The 11,940-nt window shown below is 44.0% G+C and overlaps 2 protein-coding genes across 2 annotated transcripts in view; one reads left to right on the forward strand and one right to left on the reverse strand.

The window, feature by feature from the left end:
- rapgef2b (Rap guanine nucleotide exchange factor 2b) overlaps positions 1 to 5,309 on the reverse strand; it is a 106,952-nt gene extending 101,643 nt beyond the window's left edge. The window contains 1 exon segment of the mRNA XM_069171719.1: positions 4,453 to 5,309. Coding sequence (XP_069027820.1) covers positions 4,453 to 4,521 — 69 coding nt within the window. The 5' untranslated portion in view covers positions 4,522 to 5,309.
- Positions 5,310 to 5,470: 161 nt separating this feature from the next.
- LOC138211780 (protein SPMIP2) lies at positions 5,471 to 8,180 on the forward strand. Its single transcript, XM_069171907.1, has 4 exons — positions 5,471 to 5,527; positions 6,559 to 6,805; positions 7,560 to 7,789; positions 8,098 to 8,180. The coding sequence occupies exons 2-4, from the start codon at positions 6,745 to 6,747 to the stop codon at positions 8,158 to 8,160; spliced, it is 354 nt and encodes a 117-aa protein (XP_069028008.1). The 5' UTR covers positions 5,471 to 5,527; positions 6,559 to 6,744; the 3' UTR covers positions 8,161 to 8,180.
- The last annotated feature ends 3,760 nt before the right edge of the window (positions 8,181 to 11,940 follow it).

Raw genomic sequence — 11,940 nt, forward strand, 5'->3', positions numbered from 1 at the left:
CTGGCTAAACACAGAGGAGAGATGTTTGTCCCGCGTCCAGCTCCTGGACCAAAAATAAAAACCGAGAGACATATTTAGTTGTGCTTTGCTCGAGAGCCGCGAGTGTTCCCGTGACACTCGGGGGAGAGAGCGATTTCCTTCCTGGTTAACCGGTGCAGCCGTGGAATCATGAATTCAAGAAGAACGTTTCCCGTATTTTACGCCTCTCCGGGTGAGGCGGCGAGCCAAGAGATCGTCGCCTTCGGGACAAAAGCGCGTGCTCCATGTTTGATAATGAACACGCAGTTTAGAGAAGCTAGTTTTAGTTCAAGCGCACTGTGATCGTTGGTTATGAACGTATTCGTTGTGAACTAATACAAGAAAGCCAAAAGAATTGTGCTTATTTAAATCTGATCAAGAGTCAAAATTCAAGGTGTTTCATTTATAACGGCATAAAAAGGAAAGACAGACAAGTAACCACTCAAACTTGAATTAGCTGCAGCAGCAACAACGTGCTCGGTATTCCTATGAGACGCTTCCGCGACAGTTATCTGGCAAAATCAGCTGCAACGTTGATTAATGCAACATAAAAGTTTCAGCTTCAAGAATCCTATAAACACGACGTCGAACATAGACCCACAGTCTCTCTCCTGAAGGACGCTCGCCGTCATTATGTCGTCTGCAGATGCGAGTCAATTGTATAGGATAAAAAAAAAATAAAAAGACGTCCCATCGGAGAGACAGTTCTGATGTTCTTTCAAAAATAAAGCTCCCATGAAGCCCCCTGCATGCCCGAGAGTACATAATGAAATCCATCACCCACACAACCCACTTCAACATTAAATAAATACAAAAACAAAACAAAAAAAACAGCTGAATTGGGTGAAATGAGTTTCAGAAACACGTGAATAGAAAGTCATGTTTGTCTGGGACAACGACCGCGGCGACCGGGGGACGGCTCGGCACGTTTCAGAAACGCCGTTGTGTTTCAAGGAATGCAATTCTCTCTGGAATATATAATTGAATTTCGACACGAAAAAGATATCGCAGATCAAACGTTGCGTTATCTAAATTAATATCAATGCTGCCAAAAAAAAGAAGTGCGGCGGTGCTTTGCAGAAAAAGCTGTCCTCCTCCTACTCCTCCTCCTCCTCCTCCTCCTCTTCCTCCTCTTACATTATCAGCCTGCCTCCTTTGGCCGTCGTCAGTGCACACTTCCAGTTGCAATCCAAAATCCTCCCCTCCTCCCCTCCCCCCCCCCCCAAAAAAAGAGAAAAAAGAAAGAAGGGGAAGGTGAACCTGACAAAGCCGGCACGACCGCTACCTGTCAAGCGGTCAGTTATTTAACCTGCCATGTGACGACGGGGTGGGGCAGAGGGTCACATCGCACTGTGGCCAGTCTTGAGCGATAAAGACAGATCCCTGCAACCGTCGGCTAATCCCGACAGAGCGGCCCTGCCAACACCGTTAGGCTAAAACCGCGTGAGCCGGCACGGTCGCCAGACATCTGAAAAGGACACCGGGGGGAGGGGGGAAAGGTGTCCGCTTTTTGGGAAAAAACCGCGAGACGTGAAGACCGATAAAAGGCACGCGGTCACGTGATGTCCGGTGCCGTGGAGATTAACGGCGAAAAGATTTTGGTTTTCTGGAGGCTTTTTATTCCCGTTAAAAAAAAATGTTTAATAAAAATAAAAAAAATAAAAAAGGTGTGCTCTGTAACAGCCAAACAACCCGGCAGCAGTGTCCCCCCCCCCCCCCCGCTAGAATCCTTTTGATCATCGTTCAAATTCTCCTCTTTCAACCTCTGCGTTCGTTTTCTTTCGTTTCCGTGACCTCTGGAGTGAAACGCTTTGCATACCGACGGGCTCGATGCCGAAGGCTCCGGTGGGTGCCGAAGAGCCGCGGACGTACCGCTGATTTCTCCCCCGAATCCTCCGGGAGATATTTTTCATTTGAATCACACCGTTTTCCCAGCAAAAGAAATTCCAGAGCGCTTTTAATTGCTTTCTCTCATATTCTTGGCAGGTTAAGAACCGCCTGAGAAACAGCGTTCAGACTTTGATGTGACAAGTGAAAGATAAATTCTTACAGACGGGTTGCCGGGGCGACGACGGGTGCGCATCGCGGTTCGGCAACTTAATGCCAATCCCGACGTTTTAAAACCGCAGCTTCTTTCCAAGCGAGCTCGCGACGGCTGCTTCGTTTGCGGAATCTCTGAAGCGTCGCTCGCTCGCGAACGGAGAGGTTGCGCGATCGATCGCCGCCTTTTGTCGCAGGCCCATCGTAAAGCACGCGGTGCGAACGCCGGCGCGACCCGGGCCGAATTCGTCATCCTCGTCTACGTTTCCGTCACCGCGGTGGCATCTGTCGCCCCGTACAATTTGCAGCACCGCGTGAAGCTGTAAAGACCACGGGCCTCCGGGCAGTTGACGGCCCACCAGTGACACCGTAATTGTTTCCTCAAAGTCGGATAGACGGGCAGAGGCTGTGCCGCTAACCGGTTTAAGTGGTGGCCTATTGATCGCCCTTTGTGTGTAAAGCCTTTTGCTGGAGCAGCACCCGCTGGCAGAGGAGACGGCGCTCGAATGAAATGATATCATCTCGGCGGCCAAACTGGATTTATATTTGGTCGACCAAAAAAAAATGCAAAGCGAGTGTCCGGGGCCGTGCAAGCTCGTGTGTGCGCGTGTGGGGGGGGGGTCCCAAGGGGGGGGGTAATAACAACAGCACCACAGGATTTGCATGTTCGGAAGCCATCCCGCCCCCGGTCTCTCAAGAGGAGCGCGCCGAGACGGCACAACAGAGCAGTAACGGTACCAGAGCTGCGCGGACGACACAAACAAAAGCGTGGTTTTATCGATCCCCGTCGTACTCCACGCGACCGCGGCCCGCGAAACGCTCCAACGCAACACCGTCTCCACGAACCGTTAAAACAAAAACAAAGTGAGTAACGGTGAAGATAAGTTTCACAGATGCAACCGGACACCGATGAGACTTCCAAAAAACAAAAACAGGAATTGTTGATAACGATGGAAGCTGGAAGTGTTCAGAGCGCGCTGGGAATATGCGATCACGTGATCCGAGAGTGTTCGGCGAATCCGCCACGCTGGTGTTACATTTGTGAGATGCTGGGGATCTGGTTTGGTACCCCCACTCTCCCTCCCCAGCCACCGTTTTGTCTCCTTGGCGACAAGACACTAATCCCTAAATACGACAAATGAGAAATTCATCATCTTAAAAGTTGATCGCGTCTCCAAAACTCGAGGCACGGAGAGCTGCGTGAGGGAACGGACTTATGACGTAATTAAGATTTCCTCAAGATGCTCGGGAGGAATTAATAGTTTGGCAGAAAACAACAGGGACACGGCTTCGATATTCACAGCGTGTCAAAAATGTGTGAGGATAGAACAGATGCTTCTTTTGTTTTGTCCCTATTATGATGAATTGGGAATATATATATCCGTGAAATGGAATCTTTTGGTGCCGCTGACGATGAGTGAAACGCTTATTCAGCTTTAATATCGAGTTCGATTTGTCCAGAATCGTTGGACATTTTTGTCGTTACTACGGTTCTGTTTTCAGGTTGTTGGTTTTTTTTGTTTGTTTGTTTGGTTCTGGGTGTATCGTCTGTGAATGAAACCAGCAAAATCACTTCAAATCAGAATCAGAACGTAAACGTGGTAATTAAATGATTTGACATGTATTTGTTCATGTCCACAGTTGTGTTGTATTTGACTGCACGTGGAAGGAATGACCGTTTTCTGTTCTGTAAAGGAGTCCTGTATTGCATCTGCTTTAAGATATGCAGCACAGATCCAAAATAATAATTACAAATAAAAAAAACAAAACAAGAGTCATTTCAAAACATTATATATATAAAAATAAAAAAAAGGCCACTTTGCTAATGTCCAGTGAAGCCCGACACCCCAACAGAGGAGAAGTGGTCACGGTCAATTAAAACAGCTGGGGTGCAGTGACTGTTTTGACTAGCATAGGCTAACGGTTAGCCTCAGTTTCAGCCCCCCCCCCTCTTTTATAATACCAACACGCAAAATGCAAAAGCCGAGACGGTTTCGCAAGACAACATTTGCAAAATGCACCCAACAAAATAAAAACAAAAAGAGGCCCAGCGGGGGGTGCTTTACACACAGGCAGGTTTTTTTTTTTTTTTTTTTTTTTTTAAAAAAGGTATGCCACCAATGGCTTGCAGCTCCTGTTATGTTAAGTAGCCTTGATTATCTGCGCTGATAGGAGGCTTTAGCGGGATGCGGCCGAGCGGCAACAGTTGCACACAGAAAGCCCGTTTTTCAAAACTGTTGCAGGTCAAACGCGCCGCACAAATGTCGCAACGCTACAGTTGCAGATGAACGCGGGTGGCAGGAAACACACGCCGCTTCTCGATATCAAGATCCCGCCTCCAAGGGAAAAAAAAAAAACAACAACAACAAAATGTAATAAATCATTTCTTCTGACCTGTTGCGTCCTTTCAGCCGGATTCATCATCACAGCCTGCCGAAAGCTGTTATCCACATAAGACGCCATTGTTTCGGGAAGACAACCGTCTTTGGGGCGATACGGGAGTCCTTATCCTTTTAAAAAAAAAAAAAAAAAAAAATGTCTATAAATATCCAGGGGCGCGGATATATACAAAAAGAGGTCCCCCCCCCCCCCTCCTCCTCCTCCTCCTATTGTCTTGCTCCCTCTTCTTGTCGCCCGTGCTCCGATGCTAGCGGATAAAGCTGGGAGTGCCCCGAAGCCAGGCCACGACTGGAGCCAGACAGCCGGAGCCGGTCTCCTCCGGGGGCGTCTTAAGTCTTTTTCCTGCTTGCCCCGAGCCCGAAACCGGCGGGGGGGGCGCAACAACCAGGTCCGCGCCGGGGAGGGGAGGAGAACAAAAATTTAATTAAAAAAAAAAATAAATAAATAAAAAAAATAATAAACTTCCTCGAAAAGCTCAAACTGTCCTCTCAAAGAGTTATTTTTCCCGAAGTAGAAATTGTCGTCCCTTTACGCGTGCCAGCGTTCACCGGAGCCGTTCCGTGTCTCTTCGGCATTCTGCGAGCGACGGAAAGAAATTCCATGTAGGATCCGAGCAAACAACCAAAAAAAAAAAAAAAAAAAAAAAAAAAAAGAAGAAGAAGAAGAAAAAAAAGAAAAGAAAAGAAAGAAAAGTGAGGCGGAAAGCAAACGGTTATCCCGTCAACAGGCAGCTGGCGTCCATGATGAGAGGCTGACCCGGGTACACTCACTAAAAACATTCAGTTTATTAGCATTTTTAATGGGTCTAAAAGTGAATATAGGACCGCCGCCGCTGCGCTCTGTTGTGTGCCACCATGGTGACTGACACGCCGACCGTCGAGTCCGACGCACTTAAAAAAGGGGGAAGCGCTTCCTTGAGAACCTTTCAAAATAAAACTCCGAAAAGGGAAGCGGTTTTGGTTTGATACAAAGAGACAATGACAGATCCGGTCGTATTCAGGGAGGGGTCAGTCGGAAATTGATATACACGTTGATGCGTTTGTCCCATTAAACGAACCTTTCCGTGCACGTAAGTACACGTTTGTCAACAAACACGTATCTGCAAAAACGACAAAAGATATGGGCTTATTAATTTAGCATTCATTATTTAGAAAAAAAAAAAAACCGATATGCATTTGTATTTATAACATAATCAACCGTGATCGTATGTATTTTAGTTGGGACTAATATTTAACACTCTTGAGTAGTTTCGTTGTTCGTTTTCTTAGAATTAAGCCGGATTACTGTGAGCAAGGATAGCATTTTATTTTGAAGGCAAAATCGTTTCATTTCGTGTGTAAGTGTTGATATCGGTACAGCACTTGACAGAGATTTAGTCACAAGAAGGCGGCTCACCATGGGCGAGTCCATTTAACAAAAAAAAAGGGGGACTAGGGGGGGGGTGTAGTGAGGCAGAAAATTATACTTTGGCACCACCAAGTGACTAAATAGGAAATTACACATTCATATGAATACAAAATAAGCAACATATGGTAACAACCTAATTAGCCATTAATATTAAATAACAGTGGCACACATACAAATGTCCTAGACGTACAATGGAAGATGACATAGAGAATTGCCGAGTTATGTTAAATGTACAAAGGGTACACAATAGGAACAGTAGCCTACATTTTGAGTCAGCTTTAAAGCTGCAATTAAAGCCACAAGCAAACATCAGTGTCTAATGAATGCACAATTCTTGCAGATATTTTGTTATATATATATATATATATGTATATAGTAAGCCATTTTAAATGCAGTTATTATGTCATAATCATAATAAAACTCCACCAGATCCTGTAGGAACTGTTTTTCCCCGTGTCTGTAAACACTGTAAATACACACTTTCAAACTTCTCATTTGGTTTACCATGCAGTTAGTAAAAAAAATACAAATTAAAAATTTAAAAAAAAATTAAATGGATGTTTTATGCCAAGTCTACTTTCGACATTAATTTATTTCACCAAGCAATTTGGGATAACTTAAAATCAAATGTGATATGAAGTGGACACGTTTCAAGAGCTGAGACGTCCCCTTGTTTTTACAATGTAACTATAGGCCACTGAGCAGCGACGCCATGACAACCAGTGGTTGCGCAACAAGCAAGCATGACCCCCCCCCTCCACCACCTCTCCACCCCCCATGGACGCAGCAGACCGCATGGACTCATATTATCACCCTGGGGTGTCCATTATGTAGCCAGCAACTAATCCAAACATAACAGTGCGGGGTGGGGAAAACATTATGCGAAACAGTGCAACGTCTGCAGGAGGGCCACAGTGTGGACAAAGGATGATTTTCACAGGTAAGAGAAGCGTGCAGAGAAAGAGCTTTTTTTATATTTTTTTTTTATTATCCTTCCACCGAACGCATTTCTTTTCTTGGGAGTTAAAATTTGTTCCATGACGTTTGAAATTGGATTGAACCAATGTCTGTACTGCTGCATGCACAGCATGCTTCCAAAAATACAGTAGCTAATTGGTGGGGGAAGTATGTACTGCCAGACAGCTATAACCCAGTTTCCTGATTATGCCTCAAACTCCCAAAGCACTGTGCAATATTTATTAGATGTCAGAGCATGTGGTGTGTGTCCAGGCGAATAGAGGTGTGATGGGACACAGAAGAGCACAGTAACCAGGACACAAGGCAGACTGACATACTCTTATGTGCTGGTATATAATTGTACAATATGTGATTCTGCATGTTGCTATTGGTCGAGATGGGCTTTTACATTTGACATTTTCTAGTTTTGTGTCACTTTCTCTCTATTAATCTATCACGTCACAGAGAACACTTAAATATGGATTGATAATCCATATGTAGCTGTTACTGCTCATAATAAAGACTAAAATGAAAAGAGGCGCCAGAAACTTTGCCATGATGCCTTTTTAAAGATACAAATTTGAGCTATGGTGTCTTTCTTTTTTTTTTCTTTTTTTTTTTTGCATTCATTCATGAAGTAATAAATAAAAGATTAAGTTGTTTTTTTGGTTGTTTTTTTTTGAGGGATCTTGTTTTTTAACCTTCTTTTCTCACATCTCCACTGATTCCCGACCAAGGCCCAGATGGAGTCGGAGACTACAGGCCCAGATCTAATTATTCCCCCCGGTATGTCGGTGTGGGCGCCGCATCACCTGAGGCCACAGGTGACCTCGGCTACTTGAGCCGAGCTGCCCTGCACGACCATCCGCTCGCGCCCAGGCAGAGCTACGTAGGGGAGGTGGGCTGGGGATGGCAGTACAACCAGCTGCTGAACAGTGGGACGCTGCTCAGCAATATGCAAATTAAGGTACAACTTTAAAAAATCCACCGTGTGCGGCTTATGCAAATGAATTCCTTTTCAGTTAATGTGGCATAAAGTCCCGCCGAGCGTGACTTTGAGAAATAAATGCAGGTGATCCAGCGTGCAGGCAACTCAGCCAAGCGTGGGAGAAACACGTGTGTAGAGCTGATGAATGGATGTTTTTATTTCTTTAGATGACTTGCGACATCGTAAATATTGATTTTACATACTGTGGGAGAGAAAAAAATGAATTGTATAAAATTCAGCAGTAAATGAAAAAATAATGGATCGAGTCTTTCCTTTTTCTCTGACAGAAAACCGAGCTTCGAGCAGCGTTGGAGGACAGAGTCACTCAGAGGTTTCAGAACCAACAGTGAGGCAGAATTTTCGAAGAGCCCCCTTTACTTCGGACCCCCTGAATGTCTTTTGTTTCCACTGCTGAGAATCGTATCACATGCTGCCTGTGTGCTGTGTCAAACGGATAAGTGAGGACATCTCAGGTTTGCACGGTGTGGAGGGACTGCATTGTAAGTTATCTGCTTCCCCATTCATAATGCAACAACTTCCCCTCCCTGCAGGAACACACAGCTGCACATAAGAAAAAGCAGCCTGGACGGACTCAGACACACAACCGACGCCAAAACTCACCTAAACAAACTCACACACAAGGCTTATCCTGTGCTTTGACATTTTTTTCATGAAAAGCACAACCTCTACAATCAAATCATAATACATGTAATGCTTAAAAAAAAAAAAAAAAAAAGATGTAATGTGTGGTTCTATAGATAAACAACTCTTTAGGAGTCTGAAATAGTTCATAAAAAAAAAAAATGATGCTTTAGAGATGCTCGTATTTCTTTTGGAAAGGAAAAACCTCTCTAGTCACAAAACAGTTTGTTTCGTTTGTAATTATATGCTGTGCCATTTACTCTCCAGCATCTGTGGGAGAAATTGTAAGTAGCCTGCCGGTTAGTGCTCTGTCATCATTATGCAAATACCAACGAGGGAATATCTTTGAAGAATGATGTTGCATCAGCAGGGCTGTAGCCAGAACTTGAGAATTACCAAGGTCGTGAGTACAAGCAGCAAGACGTTGACACATCTACAAGCAGCAACCCCCCCCCCCCAAAAAAAACAAACAAACAAAAAAAAAACAGACTAATTTGAAACTGTAATGTGTGAGTTTAAGTTTGTCATTCCAGTTCCGAAACGGTTTATCGGGCTCGTAATCCTCCCGAAGTATTGCACGACCGGTTTCCTGAAATCAGCCCTCACAGAGCAATAACATTAAAATAAAAGGCGAATCAATACACCTGTCCAGGGGTGAGGACACTCGTCATTTATGACATAAACACCAAAACAAGCAAAGGGACATACGCCAGATCTCCAGAGCTAGAAATAGTTTTAACCAGCAAAATATTTAAAATAGTGGGGACTTAATAGTTTTAATAAACCCATTACACAATTATTATTATTTTTTTAAATTTTGTTTTACAGATAACAGATAAGAAAAAGGTGGCACTTGTTATTTAGCACTAACAAGGCTCATAAAAAGGTAAATTGTCTAATGGATTAGGGACGAAAACAAGAAGAAATGACCCTTCAAAAGGAGAAAAACGTATGAAGTCCTGAATGATATGCAAACGCCGCAAACAATACGTTAAAATGCACAATCCAAACGCAGCAGATACCCTCATTAACCACGGAGGTGATTCAAGACCATCAGATCCAGCTGAGGCCGCTACTCTCCCTTCATCCCTTTCTGTGTGAAACGTTTGCAGGTGGCTGTTAAGACGTAAAATGACTTTTCAACAGCACGTGTGATTGAAGCTGCTTCACTAAAGTACTAGACCCTGGAAATACGCGGCAGTAAATACAGCTCTTGATACTGCGAGCAGAAAGCGCATCCAGGCAAAACATCGGTTCGGTTCTAAACAGAAGGTCGTGGCTGTCATTCTCAGACGCGGCAAGCACTTTTATCTCGACAGATATCCGCGAGCCGGGCCGTGGCTATAATACAAGGAATACTGCGAGCGACTTTCCCTGATATCTCAGGCTCACAGGCCTCGAAGCCGTCACATGTTTAGGAGCCTGTACATCTCCAGGAAAAAACACTGTCGTTTTTTTTTTCTTTCTTTCATTATGTATGCATTGCACTGACATCCATTTCTTCTTCAACGTTTGCTTTGCAGTTAATTAATGTTTTTCAAAAATGATTTCCTGTGTGCGTCCTGACATCCGGCACAGTAACTGTGGAACATCTGCAAAGGAAGGGATCTCTATTCTAGTTTGAAAAGCTGCGTATGTCAGGCAGGTCCAGGATTGTACAGTAACTGACAGCCTCTGAGACCTTAAGCCTATCGAATGCCCTCAGGTGGGTGTCAGATTGATTACCTCAATTAATATCCTTTTTTTTTTTTTTTTTTTTTTTTTTTTAACTGCACTCTTTTGTACAACTGGTTTGAATGATGAAAACTGGCTATACGGGAACTCCTAAAACTAAAACTAAAAAAAAATGTACTCGAGATGATTGCACCCGAACAAAGGAAAACGCAATCGACAGCAAATGTCAAACCGATCCAGAAGTCGTCTCCCACTTTTGGGACGTGTGACACAATATGAAGGAAGGAATATGTAACTCTTTCAACGCAGGAGAACATTCAAAAACGACACACCTTGTGGGCAAACACGTCAGCTGAGTCCGGTTTATCTCCCACACCGCGACCTCTGACGGCTTCCTATTTGCTTCCTCTCACAACGAACATCCTGGATGACTCAGGAGAAGTCAAACAGCAGGTTTCACAAAGGTAGTCGGAGCTAACAGCAGATGGCATTCAACCACCCACGGCGAACAGAGGACCTGGCTGCTAATGAGATGTGTCAAGGTTGATTAAACATCTTTTAATCCCCGTTCTTTTCCAACGGTTTCATTTTTTTTTCCGCACAACACCCAGCTCGGAGGGTCAGGTTGTTCTCCCGCACGAGTGCGCAACGCCGGTGAAAATTTTGAGACCACAACTCGGTTAAAAAAATCAAAAAAAAAATCGCTTTATTTCTGAATGACGACGATATAAACTGGGTAAACAAGCGCTGAATACGTCTCTTTGTAAAAAAGTTCTGACAATCTGCTCGAGCTGGGATAACAAGTCGTATGCCGAACTGATGATTTCCTCCAAAAATAACAGTGAGCTCCTGGTTGTATATCAGAGATCCTTCTCCCCTCTCGCAGTGTCGCAGACACAGACTTTTGATTCTTATTGGAAAACCACCTGGTAATCCATCCAGACGGCGGAAGCAATCACAGCCACTCACGTCCGGCGGCAGATAACTGTGCAGATTGTTTACCACAAGAGAAGCCCGCCAATTTTCACATAATGAGCCACACAGACATCAATTTTTCAGGGGTCAGCTACAATTTTGCTGGTAATACCATCACGACAATACGGCTGGCCTCAATCTGACACCCACCTGAGGGCATGTTGTGGTGGAATTTTGTCAAGACCGACCATTGTATGTATTTTCAAAGATGGTCTGAAAGTGTGCTGTCAGATCATTATTGTTAGAGGATGAGATTCCCCCCCCCTCCCCAGTTAAGAACAGCTTAGTATCCCCCCCTCCCTCTCCCACAGGTTTAAGTAGGCGGTTGCAACGTTTTTGGGCTGTGACACGAAAGACGAGCCTCGTCTTTTTGTGACCCACTGTCTCTAACCTCAATCCCACTGCACTGATCCAATTCTACCCAAACAATAAGGCATCGAAATCATCTCACAAATGAGGTCCCTGGATGCTGTGGTATGTCAAAATGTTGTTTGGTTAAAAAAAACCAAATACAACAAAAAAACAACAACAACAACATATTAGCAGGACTTATCTATGGCAACATTGGATCTTTCTATGTTTTATATGATTTTTTTTACATCATTGTGAGGAAATCCCTTTTATTTGTTGAGTATTAAATCTACCAGACTGCCTTGAAACAAACTTATTTTATCCATCAGTAAATAATAAAATAACTAATTTCCCCCCAAAATGCATTATGAATTGTTATTCAGTGTAATGTGACATATAATATCTATATTATATCATATACAGTCGTCCTTTATGCGAATTTTATTTTGGAAATATTGACCGGAAGACATGCACATTCTCAAAACTCA

This window comes from Embiotoca jacksoni, unplaced genomic scaffold (assembly GCF_022577435.1).
Source record: "Embiotoca jacksoni isolate LCO1_2020_lvr unplaced genomic scaffold, fEmbJac1.0.p SCAF_5, whole genome shotgun sequence".
NCBI lineage: Eukaryota > Metazoa > Chordata > Actinopteri > Embiotocidae > Embiotoca > Embiotoca jacksoni.

Excerpts from the sequence above, each read along its gene's own strand:
- LOC138211780 (XM_069171907.1), top strand. The coding sequence starts at position 6,745 with ATGCGAAACAGTGCAACGTCTGCAGGAGGGCCACAGTGTGGACAAAGG. Across the intron at positions 6,806-7,559 it reads ACAAAGGATGATTTTCACAG|GCCCAGATGGAGTCGGAGAC; the intron begins GTAAGAGAAGCG and ends TTCCCGACCAAG. Across the intron at positions 7,790-8,097 it reads TCAGCAATATGCAAATTAAG|AAAACCGAGCTTCGAGCAGC; the intron begins GTACAACTTTAA and ends TTTCTCTGACAG.